Source organism: Rattus norvegicus, chromosome 4 (assembly GCF_021556685.1).
Source record: "Rattus norvegicus strain SHRSP/BbbUtx chromosome 4, alternate assembly SHRSP_T2T, whole genome shotgun sequence".
Classification (NCBI taxonomy): Eukaryota; Metazoa; Chordata; class Mammalia; order Rodentia; family Muridae; genus Rattus; species Rattus norvegicus.
Window position 1 is genome coordinate 29,476,905 of NC_141537.1, and position 18,720 is coordinate 29,495,624.

Genomic DNA, 18,720 nt, shown 5'->3' on the forward strand with positions numbered 1-18,720 from the left:
CATTTTCAGCTTTTGCATTGTACCCCAATGAAAATCAGGCCTCTTCTGGCCTTCGGAGCACCCACTTTCCCTGTAAATTAAAACCACCCACCCCACCCCACCCCAAAAAGTCTCTACTAAACCCGAATGCGTCCCCGAGGCACTCGTGCACCGCGCCCGACACTCCCCAACCTTTCCGGGTCGGGGCCAACAAGGATCGCACCGCACCGGGTGGACAGGGTCGGCCGGGAGCCCAGGGCGGCCGGCCGTCTGTCTGTCCGTCTGCCCGTGGGCTGCGGTCCCGGAGCGCGCGGGAGGAGCGCGGCCGCGGCCGGCGGAGCGCGGGCGGCCGGGAGGGGGCGCCGCCCGGGCGCGGTGGGTCCGGGAGGGCGGCGGAGGCCTCGGAGTCGGAGTCGGAACGCGGCGCGGGGTCGCGCCTGGGTCCCGGGCGCCAGGCCTCTGGCCAGGGCAGTCGCGGGTCTCCGTGCAGCGCCGCCCCTCGGGCTGGGGAACTTGTCCCGCGCGCCTCGCCTGCAGCCGCCTGCGCCTCCTCGGCCGCGCCGCCCCCGTCTCCGGTCGCGGCCGCGCGGCTCTGGCTTACAAAGGAGGGAAAATGCGGCGGGCAGCGGCGCAGCGCGGGGGCCCCCGGGCGGCGGGGATCGCGGCCGCCCCCGGCACCACGTAAGACGCCCCCGCGCGCCCAGCCTCGGCCCAGGCCCGAGCCCCGCAGGCAGGCGAGCGCTGCGCGTCGCCCGCGGCCCGCGAGGAGGCGGAGGAGCAGGACGAGGCGCCGCCTTCCCCGCGCCGCGCGCCCTCGCCCGCCGTTGTCTGCGCTGCGCTGCGCTGGACCAGTTTCGCGAAGTTGCCCGGGCCCCGCGTCGCCCAGATGTGCGACCTCATTGAACCGCAGCCGGCCGAGAAGATCGGCAAGATGAAGAAGTTGAGGAGAACTTTGTCCGAGAGTTTCAGCCGCATCGGTGAGTGTGGTCCGCTGTACCCCGGTGTCCTGCGGGCGATCCCCGGGCTCGCTCCCTCGGTCCCCGCGCCCTCTCCGTGCTCAGGGCACCAGCCAGGCAGCTGCCACCTCCGGGTGAGGTGCGGACAGGGATGGAGGAGGACCTCGGTGGGGACTCCCGGCAGGGCAGGGATAAGCTGGAGGGCTACCCCTCTCCCCCACGGTCTGAGCTTCATTCGTGGACTGTCTCAACCCTCCAATTTGAGTTCCTCCTCCCCGCCAATAGTATCTTTGGCGCCTACAGTGAACTGGAGAGGGGACACCAGGTCCCCACCGCCATCGGGGCTCTGTGGCCACCCAGGTTACTTTTTTTTGTTTTTGTTTTTGTTTTGTTTAAAGAGCGTTGGTATTAGGTGTTTAGCCAATAATGTAGCTTTGGGAATTGTCGAAACGTTGACAGGCGCCTGATGTTTTTTAACGTACTCAACCTAAAGGAAGTGGGACAGATACCTTGGGACCTTTTGTTCCGTACTTCTGGTCCTATAAATGGAGGTTTGGGTGTTCAGTTTGTAGGTCTCTGAACCTTCTAGCTGCTATGGTGAAATGCGAGCTGTGAAGTTGTGGGGGCATTTAGAATAAGTCTCATGAACTTGCACTGTTAGTGCAGTCCAGAGGCTATTGTCTTCTTTAAAAAGCAACCAACCAATTTAACAGAGAATAAACAAACAGCAATAAGAAAAAAGGATCGAGGAATGTTTAGGATACTTAAAGAATGAATCCACATTACAGGCTACAGCAAGATGACAGCTGTGTCATGTGGAAGGGGTTTGTTAAATCTTGAGTGTTGGTGGCAGAGAGCGCCTGTTAACCTGAAGGCATACCTGCTATCTAAACTTTTGTCGCTAACTTTCTTTGATACGGGTAACTGCGCAAAGCAAGGGATTCTTATAAGCCCCAAACCAACCCATCAGAGTGTCCAAGCATACCTTCTGGCCTTTGGTTCACCTGTTATGTTAATAAAAGTTAATTAATTAAAAATAAGCCAGTTCCTTAAAATAAAACCATGATGTGCCAGTGAGTGTCAGCAGTCTGTTTCATAGCTCATTATCCGTACATGCAAACTGTCTTCAAATAAACATGGATAAACGTTTAGTCAAGATCATCATTATCATTATTATTATTATCATTATTGTCAATTTTGTTTGACATTTTGCTTTTCCTGAGAACGCTGTTAAGTTATGTGCAGAATGCACATTCGTCATGCCTTTTCTAATCACATGTATTGAATATACAACGGACCCACTTTTCTGAGTTAGGCACGTGAGTGTCGAGTCCTACATTCAAGTCAAGTTTGAAGCCAAGAGGAGTGTGAGAGTGAGGTGGGGAGCCTGTGCATTATTAACAAGGATGTTTCAGGGCTGGATTCAAAACACCACCCAGGCGGGTTCTGGAGTCCATTAGGGCCTGTTCTACAGCACATTAGCTAGATATTTACTAATGCTGATGATTCCGTTGGAGCCCCTCCAGTTTTCTCTTAAATAATTCATTGCAGTTGAGTCTCAGTGAGAAACAAAGGGCATTAATATAAAAATCTTGTATGTTTAAATAATTTTAGGGTTTGATGGCCCGTCAGTAATATTCCGGTTAACTGCAGTGTTGGCAGATAGATATTATAGTTAATTGGGCTTCCCAGATTATTGAGATTTAGTGATGTGAAAGCTCCCCTTTGAGTCTATTGATTCTCAGAAATGCCTGGTATGATTATGTGGCTTTTATATCCATTCTTTACGAAACAGAACGGCTCAGTAAAGAAAGCTGATCATCTCTTTATTGAAAGAGGACTCAGAAGAGCAGGTCTTACTGTGGTATATTGTGAAAGAAAATATTGACATTTTTAAGTGATTTTTGTTGTGTGTGCACCAAACCCAGGATAGTTATTAGGAAGGGCACTACTGGAAAACGTATCTTCTCCGATTTCCTTCACACTCAGAGGCGGTGAACTCATTTGATGACCGAAGGGTTTTTTTATTTTTGAAGACTGAGAGGCAATGCCGTGAGAGTTTTCTATGGGTTCATATAATTCATAAGCAAGGAATGTGTTCTGTGGTTTTGTTTTGTTTTGTTTTGTTTTTTTTTTTTTGGCACTTGGTGAAATGATGATGCAGTGTCTTGTGTGGCAATGCTATAAAACTCAACAAATGTTTGCAACGTGCTGTCATTATTAGGGATTAGATGGTCTCGACATGATGGTATTATAGGTAGAAAGCAAGGAAAGAAGAAGTGGCCACAGATTTGTAGTATAGCATCCTGAAAACATGGTAGATTTTGGAGTTGGACAGTTCTGGGCCTGGCCCTCTGTTTCCCTCACGTCTTGGGCAACCAGTAATTCCCTTAAACTCTTGCCTCTTCACCTGCATGTCGTTGTATAATTGTGGAGATTAAGTGAGACAAAATAAAACTATCTGATACATTATCTCACATGGCGAGGATCAGTACCAGAAGCTCGTGTCGGTCCTTCCGATTTCTGTTTGTCCCCTCTTATCCACTTTTCTTCACTGAGAGGCCAAAGAATAAATGGTTTATTCCCACCCAACAATCCAGCATTACCATGCATTTTGTCGCCTAGTCCAAGAGCCATAGAATATTGCTTTGAAATATACGTACCGGCTTTGTTTACTTTTCTTAGCGCTATTCAGATGTAGGTTTGTTACATGGTGAAACGCCATCGTTCAGCCATAAGAAATCACCAATCATTTATCTAGAAAGCCCAGGACACTTCATGCGTGCATATGATCTGCAACAAATGGTTGTATGTAACAGAGATTATGAGTTACAAAAGGTAGGATTGCTTAACTCATCATACATCATAGACCATGCCGACTTTGTCACCGTCAACCCCAAACATGACTGATCGGAGATTGCTATGTAAGGTCAAGTGAAGTACACTGGGTTTCAAGCCACAGGGCTCTGATTTGCGACATCTGCCAGGGAGTGACTACAACAGAGCTGAAGGCTCTTTTATAAGATGAGTTTAATTGAATTCTAAAGTCAGGCATCCATTTCCACAGTGCCTCTTTCTGATTTCCTGCTCAATAGCTCAGGATGGTGACCCGTTTAGGACGCTGGTCTTGTTTTAATACCTGTTCCCTCCTCTGCCTGACTTAAAACTTCTAGGCTAACTAAGGTAAACAGGAGGGTAACTGGTGGGTAGCTTAAATAAGCCCACCCATTTGTTGCCCCTGTGCCTTTTTTGACCTTGCAGGTGGGCTTATGCAAATTGAGACCCTCAAGTGTCTGTGTGATTGAAGCCATACTGACATCCCTTCACACCCGGTGGGAGTCTTTCCTAGAGAAAGTTTATGCTTGGTATTTGAGATGAGCCCATGTATGCCATTTCTGTAAAGGATATGGTTGGTGAAAAGCGGAAGCTGTGATTAAGGTGAATTCTTGTGGGTTCCTTGCCCTCTGCCTGTAGGTGTGTACTTCTAGATTGTCATCGACGAGCCATTCTGTGAGGAGAGATAAACGTAAAAGTGAATTTTCAGGAATTCAGTTTGACTATTGTGCCATCTTCTTTCCCAAAGCAGCTACAAACGGTTTTAATTTGGGTTGTGGGTATAGTTCAGTGAGGAGAGCTTGCCTAGTATGTGTGAGGCCCTGAGCTCTGGGTCTGGCAAGAGGGAGGGGCAGGGGAAGGGTAAAGAAGAGGGAGTGGATATTATGGTAATGGGACTTGTGTTTATAGTTCTTACATTATATATATGTATATATGTGTATATGTGTATATATATGTATATGTATGTATGTATATATATATATATTTTTTCATTTGCTAAAACCTTAGTGCATATTAAAATAGGAGGTTCTCTCTCTTTGCCACTGAGGTAGGACTTGTTAATGCCACATGTTGCCATATACCTTCTGGTGCTAGATATTGTCCTGACACCAAGAGCTAGTGGGTGATATGGCTGGAACACCGGCTAGTGAGTGTGCACTGTCAGCATAAAGTGGCAAGTTCCATACTGAAGAATAGTAGTGAACTTGCCACTGGAGGACACAGCAGGATCTCCTTTGGTGAGTTACTAGGAAGCCTTTAGGGAACTGTGTCTGAGCTGAGGACCAGATAGATTCTCTGATCATATTCAAAGACTTAATATCTACCCATTTGTTAAGTCAGAGTAGCACAATCTGGTTATTGTCCCACGACATCCTTGAGGACAATTGTGGTTTTACATTTACATAAATGATTAATGACAATCAGGGAACATAATCAATAACAAGATGTTGTATGCATGTTTAGGTCAGAGTTTATTCATCAGTGACCTGATAGCTATCTGGCAAGGACACCTTTAATTGGTCTTTGTTATGCTATCAACTGCTTTTTAGGGCAAGGGATGCAATTTTTAGAAGAAACCGTGTTAAATGTCAATCTAACAATGAAAGGTACCTATTGAGTAATAGCCCTTTTGGTTCAAATCTACTCTTTCTGCGATGCGGAGGGCCTGAGTGTGTCATCGTGTAGCAGAGATCGTCTGCCTTTCTTTATTGCTTAGCAAATGCACCTAGAATTTTTTCTTTATTCTCCCACCCCCTTTCTGACTAATCTCAGATCCACCCTTTACAGTTAGGATGCTAAGAAATTGTCAGAACTAAGAAGGCAAGAAACAGTGGGCCAGTGTGAATATTTGATGCCTCCCCCCCTTTCATTTCTCAACGCCATTCCACATTTTAGCCCCCAGTGGGTCAGCATAAGCGGTAGTACAACTTGGCCAAAGAAAACACACCTCTAAAGTTCCAGCACTTCTGTAATGGCCACATTGGATGAACTATTTTTAATAGTTTGTCTTCTGAGTCACAAGTTTGCAAGGCTGTCATGGGTGCTCTTCATTCATACTTGGTTATTGACAGGTAAAATTGAATTTATGTGCATATGTATATATATGCTACTTTGTATTTGAAGTCAATGCTATTCATATATCTATATCTATATCTATATATAAACTTGTTTGTACTGCTATGTCAGGCAAGCATATTAACTAAAAGACACATCATTATTGACTGGGCTTGAGAGTTTCTAGATTAGAAGTTAAAATTCTACTGAAAATTAGTCAGTAGAAATCAACTAGGATCTTCTATCTTTTTTTCAGGTTTAGCATAAATTAACAGCTCTGTAGTGAAAAGGTGCATGTGATTGGTTTGAGGAGCAGTTGGTGAGACTGGGGCGAGGACTGCCTTTTAATTTTCCATTCAGGGCAACTTGTTCTGTCAGGAAGAAACTGGACAGTCTGTTACGAATCAGTGTAAAGGGGGGAAAACTATAACTGATAAGTGTTTTAGCTTCTCAGGCAGCCTGCACCCTGCTGGCTCACCACCACAGCTACATAATTTTGGACTTTTTAAAATGACAAATTTATGATCTGAACAAGAGAGAAAACCTTTTCAAGATTGCTAGAAAGCCAGGCGTGGTGGCTCAAGCCTGTAAACCCAGCATTTGGGAAGCGGAAGCAGGAGGATTACTGCTAGTTCTAGGGCAAACTGGGTTAAAGAGTAAGACCTTATCTCAAAAACTGCACCACACACTATGACACCACACCTCACCACATCACTCCACACCACACCACATCTTACCACACCACACCACAACATACCACACCACACCACACCATACCACATGGGTAGAGTATATAAATTTTTACTTAGGAGTTTCTGCTTAGCCTCACTAATTTCTCAGAACTCAATTTCCAGAATAATTTCCTTTTCATTGCTTTTACCAGAGCAAAACCTTTCAGGCAATAGATAGCCACACCTTTCCATCCAGGCTAGGACTACCTAGAACAGGCCTGTAAACGCCCATGCACTATTTTGTAGGTTTGAAGTATTTCTTCAAGTGGTAGTTTCAGATTAGTTAACGTTTTGTGCCTCTCCCATACTATGAAACATTATAGGTAACTGGGATTTAATGAACTGATATTCGACAACTACAAGTAACAATCTTCTCTTTTTCTTTAGAGTGAGATAAAATTCCATTTCTAAGGTTAAGTGTATTTAAGATAAATCTGAGGTATTTGTCAATTCCTATGAAACATTATGAATGTGTTCTTTTTTCCCTTTGGAAACACTTGACTATAAACATTCATTGTGTTAGGTGTTTGAGTTAATTCTCTTGTTCTACACAATGCTTATTTGAAAATGCTTGGTCTTTTATTTCCATGCTTAAACTTTAGTTAGGACTAAACTGTCACTTAGACACTATGCAGAATGTTTGCCATCCTAACAAGTGGCCAAACCACAGAAGGACACACCAGGTGTTTGAGAGGAAATTTGTCTGTCATTACTTTGTGTCCCTTCTACTTCCATTAAAACATGTTCTGCTGAAGGAGATGTGAAAGCCCTGCATGCTTTTCTTCCCTGTTTTCCAGAATGCTTCATTTACATATTTATGAAAAGCATTTCACAGAGAAACATGCTGTGCTGTTCTCTCATTTGCAGTTTTTGTATTTTCTATCATGACATCGTTATTCAGGTTGGGGTACAGTTTTGCTTTCGGAGATGAAAACACTGCAGTGCTCCGGCTTTCTGTTTTCTAGAACTTAGATACTCTGCCTCTTTGGGATGCTTCACAGTAACCATTCTTTCTCCTTTTCTTTTCTAGCTCTGAAGAAAGACGACACCACCTTTGATGAGGTAGGCTAAGTTTCTTCCTCCAACACAAAGGCGTATTTATTTACTGTTAAGTAGAGTCCGTAGGTGCTGATGTTGTGCTTAGAAACAGAAAACGATAAAAACAAAACAAAACCCCAAAGCTTAAGAAACAAGTAAGAAAAAAAATCCCACAAGAAATAAGAAATAGTATTCGTTTATTTAGTTACCCACTTTTAGCCTTTTATCTCAGTAGTCATTTAACTGAGTTTTGTAGCAATCGTCAGACATGTATCTTTGGATCAATAAACAAAAGATGCGCGCCTGCCTTTGTTTTGTTGCCTTCTTGCTGACAGCTGTGCTGAAGAAGCCCACTGTGATGCGCATGTGTCGGGCAAGTCCAGAGCTGTTGATAAGTTGGACAGCAAGGCTCCTTTCCAGACCTTGAGGAATCAGGTGTGATGTGTTGACGTCACAGATTGTGTTCAAGGCTCCCAAAGGAGAGGGTGACTTTTTCTGTTCCAGTTTCCCTAGTGTTTGCGGATCAGATGAGTCTCTGTTTACTTGCTTCAAAGTAGTGAGGAAAAAAAAGTCTTAAGTTCCTAGGAAACAAAGGATTCTGAGTGCAGCTTTGACATTGTAGGTCTCTGGGATTTTGTTACTGTTTTCAAGGTGTTATAGACAGAAATGTTTCATTGTAACCATCTGAAGCCAGTCATGGGCAGATGTTGTGAACTCGCCCTGTGTGCACAGCGTATGAAGTTATATGTAAACAGAGATGTTTCTACACCTTGTGCTTACCCCACAGCCTAGTGAAAGCATAGAGTGTTGGCTTTAATTCTTTAATGCTCTTAGATTCCGTGAAAGAAGCTATGACCGCTCCCTCCAATGCAGCAAGGGAAGGGTACATGTGCTTCCTGTGTGTGGTGTGTGCTTGCCCTGTCTCACGGGGGGGGGGGGGGGGGTTCTCAGGGCAAGCTTGCTGGTTGGGATTTCTGGATGGGGCTAGTGTCATTTGGCTCTCATGGTCTGCAGACAGCACCTGCTCCGACTTTCTGGTCCAAGCTCTGTAAAGCTGTGTCACTGGATCCAAAGCAACGTTCTCAGACAACGTTCTAGTTAATTCCTCCTAACGTTAATTCCTCCAGTCCTTTCACATCCTTAGTAGGTAATACTGGGATTTCCTCCAAAACTGCATTTCTGGAATTTCTACTGTTTCATTACTGAGATAGCTGTTTTCAAGAGAGTATTTTTTTTTCCAGGAGAAATCAGAGTGAGAATTTTGGGCACCTTTTCTTTCTTTATAAAGAAAAATCCCCTTATAATTATGGAAGTAATTTAACCCTACATAAAGAGAGACTTAAAGAAAGGGAGGAAGATAAAATTCTTCCATTGTGTTATCCAGGTATATTCACTGTTGAATATTCTTGCTTCTTTCTCCAAGATTTAAAGCCATAGCCCATTATTATACCACTTTTCTTCTGTAAGGCGTGGCATATTTCTCTGTGTCTTCACAGGCTTCTAGTCGGTGTAAGGAATTAAAAAACAAAGCGAAACAAAACAAAACAAACAAATCCACCTCTTTTCTTCTATGTGCACCAGTGTTGTGTGTGTAAGTCTATCTTGGAGCTGTAGGTACATTTGTCTAACCACACACATACAACTGAGGGCTGAGGGAGGGCAATGGCTAAAGAGTATATAAGGATGTCACGAGCTGGCAACTACTCCTCTACTCTTACTTCTAAAACCTCTGTGGAATCAGAGGCCAGGGGTTTGCCATTTGAAACAAAATCATCACCAGCTCAACACAGTATTTTCTTTCTTCCATAGCACAGAGTTTTTTGTTTTTTTTGTTTTTTAATATTTTAAATCAGAAAGTTGGACAATGCCAGAGCTGGAAGAATGGTAGAAACCATTATTTCCTCATCCCAGCATTTCACAGATGAGCACATTAAGATGCAGAGGGCCAGAGTAATTTTCAGCTAGTTAAGGAAAGCATCAGGTCCACGATCTGGAGGAGTAGCAGCAGCATGGGCCTGCCTGGGGCTAAATGCTAAGGTATCCACCTGCAATTGAGCAACTGCTACTGGTTCCACAGGTCTGCAGAATGGTAGTTCCTGCCTTTTAGGTGACTTGAGTGGATGAAGTAAGTCAGAGCCTTTAGAATACTCTCTCAAAGGCAAAGATTAAAACAGAGACTGAAGGAACACCCATTCAGAGCCTGCCCCACATGTGGCCCATACATATACAGCCACCCAATTAGACAAGATGGATGAAGCAAAGAAGTGCAGACCGACAGGAGCTGGATGTAGATTGCTCCTGAGAGACACAGCCAGAATACAGCAAATACAGAGGCGAATGCCAGCAGCAAACCACTGAACTGAGAATAGGTCCCCCGTTGAAGGAATCAGAGAAAGAACTGGAAGAGCTTGAAGGGGCTCGAGACCCCATATGTACAACAATGTCAAGCAACCAGAGCTTCCAGGGACTAAGCCACTACCTAAAGACTATACATGGACTGACCTTGGACTCTGACCCCATAGGTAGCAATGAATATCCTAGTAAGAGCACCAGTGGAAGGGGAAGCCCTGGGTCCTGCTAAGACTGAACCCCCAGTGAACTAGACTGGTGGGGGGAGGGCGGCAATGGGGGGAGGGTTGGGAGGGGAACACCCATAAGGAAGGGGAGGGGGGAGGGGGATGTTTGCCCGGAAACCGGGAAAGGGAATAACACTCGAAATGTATATAAGAAATACTCAAGTTAATAAAAAATAAATAAATAAATAAATAAATAAATAAATAAATAAAATAAATAAGATGAAAAAAAAAGAATACTCTCTCAAACACTGGAAGCGGCAGAGTTTATGTCACCCTCCGTGGCTGTCGCCAACACTGCCTTCATTGCTCTGTCTTCTCTCTACAAGGGTGATGGAAGGATTCAGTCAGAAAACAAAGCTGTAGAGGAGATCCCACTTCAAACACACTTCCCACATTTCACACAAGGCCTCCTGTGATGATTTCTATAGTGAGACGGTGAAAATATCTAAAATCCACCATTTTTATTTAATCCTCCACAGGGGATGCTTTGGGTTCTAGGGTAGGATTCTAAGTAGCATGGTTAGCTCACAGAAGAGTAAAACCTTCCCAGGATCTCAGAGGAATACTAGATGTGAGCCTATGTAAGTGAGAAGCAACCACTTTTGAGGATCATTTCCAGATTGCCTTGGTAGAAGTTTTCTTGAATGTGAGATTTTTTTGGTATTTTTATTTTTGACTCTTCCTCTCCTAGTGTTGGAATCTGGTCACTATAAGGCTCTTGGAATTCTCTTGAGACTGGAGTCCTGCAGCTTGAGGGCTGGTCAGTTTCTTCACTAAGCAGCAAGGTGTGGCAGCTCTCTGCTGGCTCTGAGTTTATGAGCTTCACGCTCCTTATCACAGAGACCTGCAAGGAGATGCCTGTCCTGGAGTGTGGGCACTGCTTTATGATTGGCTTGAGGATTTCTTTCAGGTGTGTGCAAATGTTTGACCTTGACCAGAGGAGGAAAAAAGATGTATTAGTTATTTACTCTTTGACCGTAATGCTCTGCTGATTTTTCAAACAGCATGAGGTTGTATTCAGGAACTATGTAAAGTAGCTCGTGTGTGTGTGTGTGTGTGTGTGTGTGTGTGTGTGTGTGTGTGTGCGCTCTCTCTCTCGCGCACGTGTGTGTGTGTTTACAAGTAACCAGTTTGAAGTTAACTGTTGAAGCCTTCAGATATTTACAGTGATAGGTACTGAATGTTGCTGAAGCCCCTACCAGAACAGAGAATTTTAAGGGCTATTGGTAGCCCTTCCCTCATTGTGTGTTAATTGGGATCCTGACCTAAATGATAGCCACTTCATGATTTGTGGATGGAATCTATAGGTTTTGGAAGGACTAGTCAGTTTTAAGATTTCAGAAAAACGATCTCACCAGTTTTAAACCTACTTCCACAACCAAGGAAGTTTGGATCCTTGGGGTTTTTTTGTGCAGTATTTGGCTAACATGAGGAAACTAAATAGGTAAATGCTGGATAGAAGGTAAAAGAAACCTGGTTTCTTTTTTTTTTTTTTTTTTTTTTTTTGGTTCTTTTTTTCGGAGCTGGGGACCGAACCCAGGGCCTTGCGCTTCCTAGGTAAGCGCTCTACCACTGAGCTAAATCCCCAGCCCCAGAAACCTGGTTTCTTATGAAATTGTTCTTACTGGGCATGGATGTAACATTGTGATGACCTCTCCACTACGTGCCTGAGATTTTGCAGAACTTCCCGAATGTTTCTATAGCCACATTCTTCCTGAAGCAGTAGACCTACACCATGCCTTTATGCTGAATATCAGGCTTTTTTTTTATGGTTTCTTTTGAATAATTATGATGCCTGATATACAAATGATGAGAAAATACAGTTATCTGCCAGTGTAGACCTACCACAGACAAAGGCTTGTGAATTTTGGAGGAAAAGGCTCCAGTAAGTGTGAGTGGATCCACGTAGAAAAGATTGGAAGCCTCTGATGCTTCAGCAACCCACGAGTCGTGAGAACTTAAATTGTATAGTCTGCTTGGTGTTGTTAAAAAAAAAGCCCAGATGAGGAACTCAAACAAAATTTTGACCATCCTTGGCTTTTTGTTGAGAAGTACAAAACCTTTAGTGTCCAGGGTTTCAGTTGAGTGCGGTGTGCAAATCTAGGTAACTCAGCACTTATTCCTATGGTTTTTGAAAAAAGCCTCCTAATATATGAGCTTTCCTGGTGTGCTTGCTGTTGTCATAGCTGCAACTCCCAAGGAGCTCTCAGGACTTGTTTTGATAATTTTCCACCTATTTAACTCTTGAAATCCTAGGGAAAATGTAAACAAAATGTATATACAAAAAAAAAAAAAACTTCATTCAAAATAATCTTACCTAGGAGAACTCAGAAGTATAATTTAGAGGCCAACTTGCTGGTAGATGGGACAGTGAACGCCTGTTTAGCTCCCAGTCTAGAGCACAGACCCTGCTACTCATATGATGATGTCACGTTTGAGACTGGAAGTGCATCAGTGATTGATGTTAGGAGGACACCGGCTGGGGGCAGGGATGTTCCTGGACCCTGTTTTCCAGTGGCTGTGACTGTGTCTCTCCTTGGTGTCTGTGGGTAAATACATGGTATCCAGCAGTCTGTACTCAGGGATTTCTTACTTCAGGAACTCCAGCCCACCTCCCCCTCCCCCTCCCCCTCTGGTTTCTGCTCTTTCCCCTGTCTTTGCCCACCCCATCCCATTGCTCTGGCCCTGCACGTTGCCTATCTTTCTTCTTCGGCTAGGCATCTCTCTCTCTCCTGCCCGTGCCCTCCGTGGTATGCTCGTTGGCACATCATATGTAATCTCTGTCAGCCTGGATTTTGACCTGTCATCTTATCATCTCACCTGGTCTCTGCCAGGAGTTGCTTGAGGAAATCCCTCTGCAAACAAATGTATCAGTTCCTGAGGTCGCTGCTACCTCAAGCAACTGAAGAGCCTTTCGTCTCTGTGGCTGTCACTAGCCAGAGTGCGGCTGTGTCTGCTCCTTGTCTCTGGTAGAAGGCTTTCTCACTCCATAGTCCTTTCCTAGGACTGTCTGAGTGACGGGCTTCAACCACACACATTTCTGGAGATAAGAAGTCTGAAACCAGAAAGCTGACAAAGTTAGCTCGTTCTACAAGCTGAGGGAGAAGGACCTCTCCATAGTCGTCTCTCCTTGACTCGTAGATGCTGGCTTCTTCCTGTTCCTTTATGTCATCTTCTATCCTCCGACCCCCCCTCTGTTCTTCCCTCCATCCATTTGTCCTTCCCTCTTTCTCCCTCTTCCCACAGGGATATACTATGTAGCCAAGGCTGTCCCTGGATTCAGGAGCCTCCTACGTCTGCATAGCAAAGACTAGGGCTATTTTTCCTCTTTTTATCAGGGCATCTTTCAGATAGAATCAGGAGCTCTCTGTACTCCTGTAAAGCCTCCTGTTAATATAATTATGTTTGCAACAATCGTTTTTCCTCCTCCCCAAATAAGACCTCTTCTGGAGGCGTCAGAGTTAAAACGCAGACATGCGAATTTTCGTGGACACGGATCAACCACCACATCCTTTCTTTTCTTAAAGTACCCAGTCTTAGGACCTTCCCACCCCCTTCCTCCACACGCACCTTGCACACTAGCCTTACCCACTCCCCGCTGACTCCCCTTTCTGGCCACTTCCTCTTCCTGTTCCCCGACCCCTGTCTCCGTCTCTTCTCTTCCAGAAGCTTCCATAACTGATTCCTTTCCACATTTTCAACTGTCTCTTTTCCTAGCACACTTGCCACAGGCTCTGAGTATACTCTGCATGCCCTCATGTTTTCTTTTGTAACAGCAGCCCTCTGCCCTCTGAGATCATGTCTCATGCTCTCATTGAGTGTCCCTTGCTTTTGGCTACCCTCTCATTATAGTCACTCCAGAGTGCTTGACTCAGCTTTCTCTCCCAGACTCTGCACTGAGGTACCCACATCCCCGTTTAGGTGTTTCTGCCCTTGTATCTACAGTCGTCCTGGTCTCGGTGCACACAGAATATTAATAATTCCCATGTTGCCCAAACCTGCACTTTCTCTTGTCTTTAACGTAGAAACTGGCTTTTTCGGCTATGTGACTTTTCTAGGGCGGGAACCTGTTGTCTTCCTAAATTCTCCAGCCCCCTAGCAAGCACCAGCTTGGCTCATCTCCCTCTGTCCCCTTGGTTCCCACCACTGCTATGGACACACAGTCTCTACATCTCTTGCTTGGCCTTGTGGCTGTCTTCTGTCTGGCTGTCTTCCCCGTGGTTTGCTTCCAGTTCCGACCTGATGAGATCTCCAATACAAACTATGCTGTGCTCACACTTCCGCCTCTAAAGGTCTTTTGTCAGCTGTGAGTTCATTTTCCTGGTTTGACTTTCCAGGCTTTTCGCAGTCTTCTATTGCATTTCGGCGTTGCTGTGCCTGGTGGACATTTATTCACTGTTCTGAGGCCCTCTTTATCATTGCCTCTGCTGCCTGTCAGTTCGGTGCTCTGTCACTGTCCCCTGCTTTATCTCAGCTCCTCTTTGGTCTCATGACTTCACTGCTCCCTCACTCCAGCATTCCCCAAATGCCTTTCAAGGCATGAACCTTCACTGCTTAAAGACTCATGCATTTAGAGCTTGTGGACGTCTGCCTTGTGTCAGTCTCTGGTCATGAGCTCAGCTCGATTCTCCATGTAGTCAGACGTGGAGAGGTAAATATTGAGTTGTTCACCTGGTGGCCTCGCAGGGCACCTTTCGGTCTCATTCCGTCTTGTAGAACTACTCTGTATTATCTTGTTTGTTTCTCACTGTGGTTCTGCCTACCTTAGATGCTTCCGATCACAGTGTGCTGGCTAGTTTTGTGTCAACTTGACACACGCTAGGCTCATTGGAGAGGAGGGAACCCCAGTTGAGAAAATGCCTCTATAAGATTAGACAGCAGGCAAAGCTATAGGGATTTTCTTAATTAGTGATTATTGTGGGAGGGCCTAGCCCATTGTGGGTGTCATTCCTGGGCTAGTGATCCTGGGTTCTAAAAGAAGGCAGGCTGAGCAAATCATGAGGAGCAAGGCAGTAAGCAGGACTCCTTCATGGTCTCTGCGTCAGCTCCTGCATCCAGATCCTTCCCTTTAGAGTTTCTGCCCTGAATTTCTTCAGTGATGAACAGTGGTGTGGAATTATTGAACCAAATAAACCACTTTCTCTCCGAGTTGCTTTGGTCTTGAAGTTGTATCACAGCCATAATAACGCTGACTAAGACACAAGGGAACCTGCACATTATTGTTAAATTATAGCAGAGGCCACCGTGTTTCAAGCTCGTGGTCTTGCCCGAGTTGAAAAAGAGCCTCGAGTCGCCTTAATTCTCTTGTTGGAAATTTAGTTTAAATTTTGCATGTCTACAACTTTCCATATTTTTGCAATTTCTATTCTAAAAATGTTCGATCAGATTTGCCATCTCCCTAATTATGGTCGACATAATTACCATAATTACGTCTCGTCCGGGACCAGTGACTGGAATGTCCGGGTAGTGCTTTAAGAGTCAGAGTAGACGTACATGTCACAAAATGTGAAATGTGTGACATTCGGGGGAATTAGTCACCTTCATTTTGGCAAGACAAGAGAGCTAATAGAAATCGAAAGCCCAAGCATCATCCTGTTTCTGCCTTGAACATCATTATTCTGCCAGCAGGGTCACCTGGTTGAGCTGTCTGTGTCCTTTGAGGGGTGAGTGCCCCACCCCCACCCCTGACATTGTGTGTGTGTGTGTGTGTGTGTGTGTGTGAGAGAGAGAGAGAGAGAGAGAGAGAGAGAGAGAGAGAGAGAGAGAGAGAGAGAGAGAATTCATTCATGGAGAGCTGACCTTTGACATTGGAAGGGTTTCTGTATTGCGTAAGTACTTACGTTTTTCTCCAACGTGTGGAGTTTGAAGTACTGAACTTGCTTGGCCTTGGCTAAGGTCCTCTCTTACCAGGAACCGTGATGATTGGAATTGACCAATCAAGGCTGAGGTGTCTCTGTTTTCTGAGGCCTTGAATCTGTGGTCTACTATTGATTTCTAAAACTATAGCAGATATTGTCTTTTCTTGTTCTTGATTTTGCAAGTTCATAAGGGTTAATTTCAAACCATTTGAACCATCACTGCTGTTTTACAAACTTACTTTCTTAAGACCATGAAAATATCTTTAGATTTCTTCAAAGATCATTTTCAGCATTTATGACAATGGTCAAAGAGATACATTCCCCTTATGAGCCTGTTTTATATTTTATTTTTTTAACCTTTACTATATCAATCTCATTATTCTTCCAATTTATTATTTGGTTTTAGCATTGCGTTTTCTGTTAATATCTAGTTTTATTCACTAATTTATTAACTACTCCTTTTAGAACATATATGCCTGGAAGTCTTAAAACTATTTCCTTTATGATGTGGAACCGTGACAGTAATATTAATTACATGATATTTTTAAAATAAAAAGATGGTTTTCTTCATATGTTTTTATTGTTTAAAATTTAATTGTGAGTGAGCATAAATGTTTGCCTATACTTTATACATAAACATCGCGTGTGTGCGTGGTTCTGAGAGAGGCCAGAAAAGGAAGTTGGCTCCCCTGGAACTGGAGTTACAGACAATTGGAGTTACAGACAGTTGCAAGAAGCCATACAGGTGCTGGGAATCAAACCCAGGTTCACTGGGAGAGCAGCTGGTGCTCCTAGCTGTTGAGCCATCTCTCCAGGCCTTTGTATATTTTAAAATATCTATTCCAAATTGTATAGTATTAAATACACACACACACACACACACACACACACACACACACACACACACAGACACACACACACGGGGCAAGGAGAGAGAAGGAAAGGGAGAAAAACCTTTTTATGGTTTTTATGAGCAAATAGAAGACAGAAACGTGTTTCAGCAGCATATAGTTGTACTTCCAGGAGAATTCATATTTGTCTTAAGCATTTGTGATAAAAATGCTTTTTCTTTGGTTTTGTTTTGAGATAAGGTCTTGGTGTATGGTCCTGGCTAGCATAATATTTTACTGTGCAGCTCGGGATGGCCTTGGATTCATAGCGAACTTCCTGCCTCGGCTTCCTGAGTGCTGAGTTTGCCTGGCACCCACATCGCATCCAACTTAACAACACATGAACGTGACGTGTGGGTGCTGGAAGAGGCTGAGACCTCAGGGGGTGTCGAAATGTTCACGTCTATTTGCTCCCTTCTGTCCTAGGACATCCACATGTGAGCTGTCTATATGGTGGATGTTCGGAAGCTATCTTCAAAGTCAGAGTTTAAGAACTGTAATCCCCACCCGCTACACCTCAAATGAGTTACGAAACACGGTGTTCCCGTCAGTTTCTGTGCTGATTGACGCGTGCAACTAATCTTCCTTCAAAAGGATAGCAGATGGATGCCGACCTTTCAGTGTATTTTAATGGCTCTCTGGGAAGGGACAGAAAGGGACAGAGCTCTTGTCGGGATACCACAGACTTGAGGCCTCCCAGGGTTTGCCAGCGAGAATGTGTCAGCCATGATCCTGTCATCCACAGTGTATGTGCTGAGGGAAACAAACTGAAGTCTGTTGCTAGGATTTAGTCCTTGCTTTCAGGCCTGGCCCCACTGACTCTAACTTACTGACGTGTGGATTCTTATTGATTCTGTTTTCAAACAAGCCATGAACACCCATGCTAGAGAGCACCGTGGGCCCTGGGCAGGGGAGGGGAGATTTCACACTTTCCCTGAGGATTGGGGTGTAGGCTTCTCCACTTCCTCTGCTCTATCTACTCGTGCCTCGATGCTGAGGAGGCCAGAGGCAGGGTGGGGTTTTTCATATCCTTTAAGTATGTGCGGGCGATAAAAATGACCAGGGGCCTGCTTTAACATTACCCACTGCTCACACAGTGGGGAGGGGGTGAAGACGAGTATCACCACGTCTGGGTGCTTTAGAATGGCCCCACTTCGGAAGGCGATTTCCGAGTTCTGATTCAGAAAGCAGGGCGTTCTTCGTTCTACAGTACCTACCTCCGGATACCGCAGTAGTATTCCAGATACCTCCGCCAGAAGAAAAGCTGCGTTTCCAACAAAGGGAGCTTACTCTGTGGCAGACAAAAATGAATTTTTGTCATTTTCTCGAAAACGTTTTATTTTATTTTACTTTTTCATTAATCCAGATGAGTTAAGAAGCGATAAGGGGAGCGGAGATACACTTGTTTGTCGGGAGTTGTCATTCCCCGCGTGGATTACGAATTCTTTTGTGTTGTAGATGCTCATTTATTTTTCATCTTCGGCTCTCTCTTTAGATCACCTTCAGGTGAATATGATGAACAATGTCTGCGGCGCCCACTTCTCTCTTAACAGGCAGACCATTAAGTCTTACAAATGAGGGTCCTCGGGTCATTAGATGTTGGGGTTCAGGTGTGCAAAAGGCTTGCTAACATATGGCCTGTGCCAGACGCCTTAATTGAGTTTGGGACTTCCCTGGGGGGCTTTGCATGACTCTGTCTAAATGATGTGTTACACATGCAACCAAAGGTGCTCTGCTCCTCGGGAGGGAAACGCAAACATGTACTTTGTAAAGCGCACGGCGGACTGCACAGTGTGCATGGA

General features: G+C 44.7%; 1 protein-coding gene across 4 annotated transcripts in view; it reads left to right on the plus strand.

Moving 5' to 3' along the window:
• The first annotated feature begins 356 nt into the window (after positions 1 to 356).
• The window catches only part of Cdk14 (cyclin-dependent kinase 14), a 582,117-nt gene continuing 563,753 nt past the window's right edge, over positions 357 to 18,720 (plus strand). For 2 of the 4 annotated variants that reach the window (NM_001395582.1, NM_001395583.1), the window contains 2 exon segments: positions 363 to 956; positions 7,587 to 7,618. In NM_001395582.1, the coding sequence (NP_001382511.1) occupies positions 866 to 956; positions 7,587 to 7,618 (123 nt within the window). In that variant the 5' untranslated portion in view covers positions 363 to 865. 4 annotated transcript variants of the gene reach the window in all.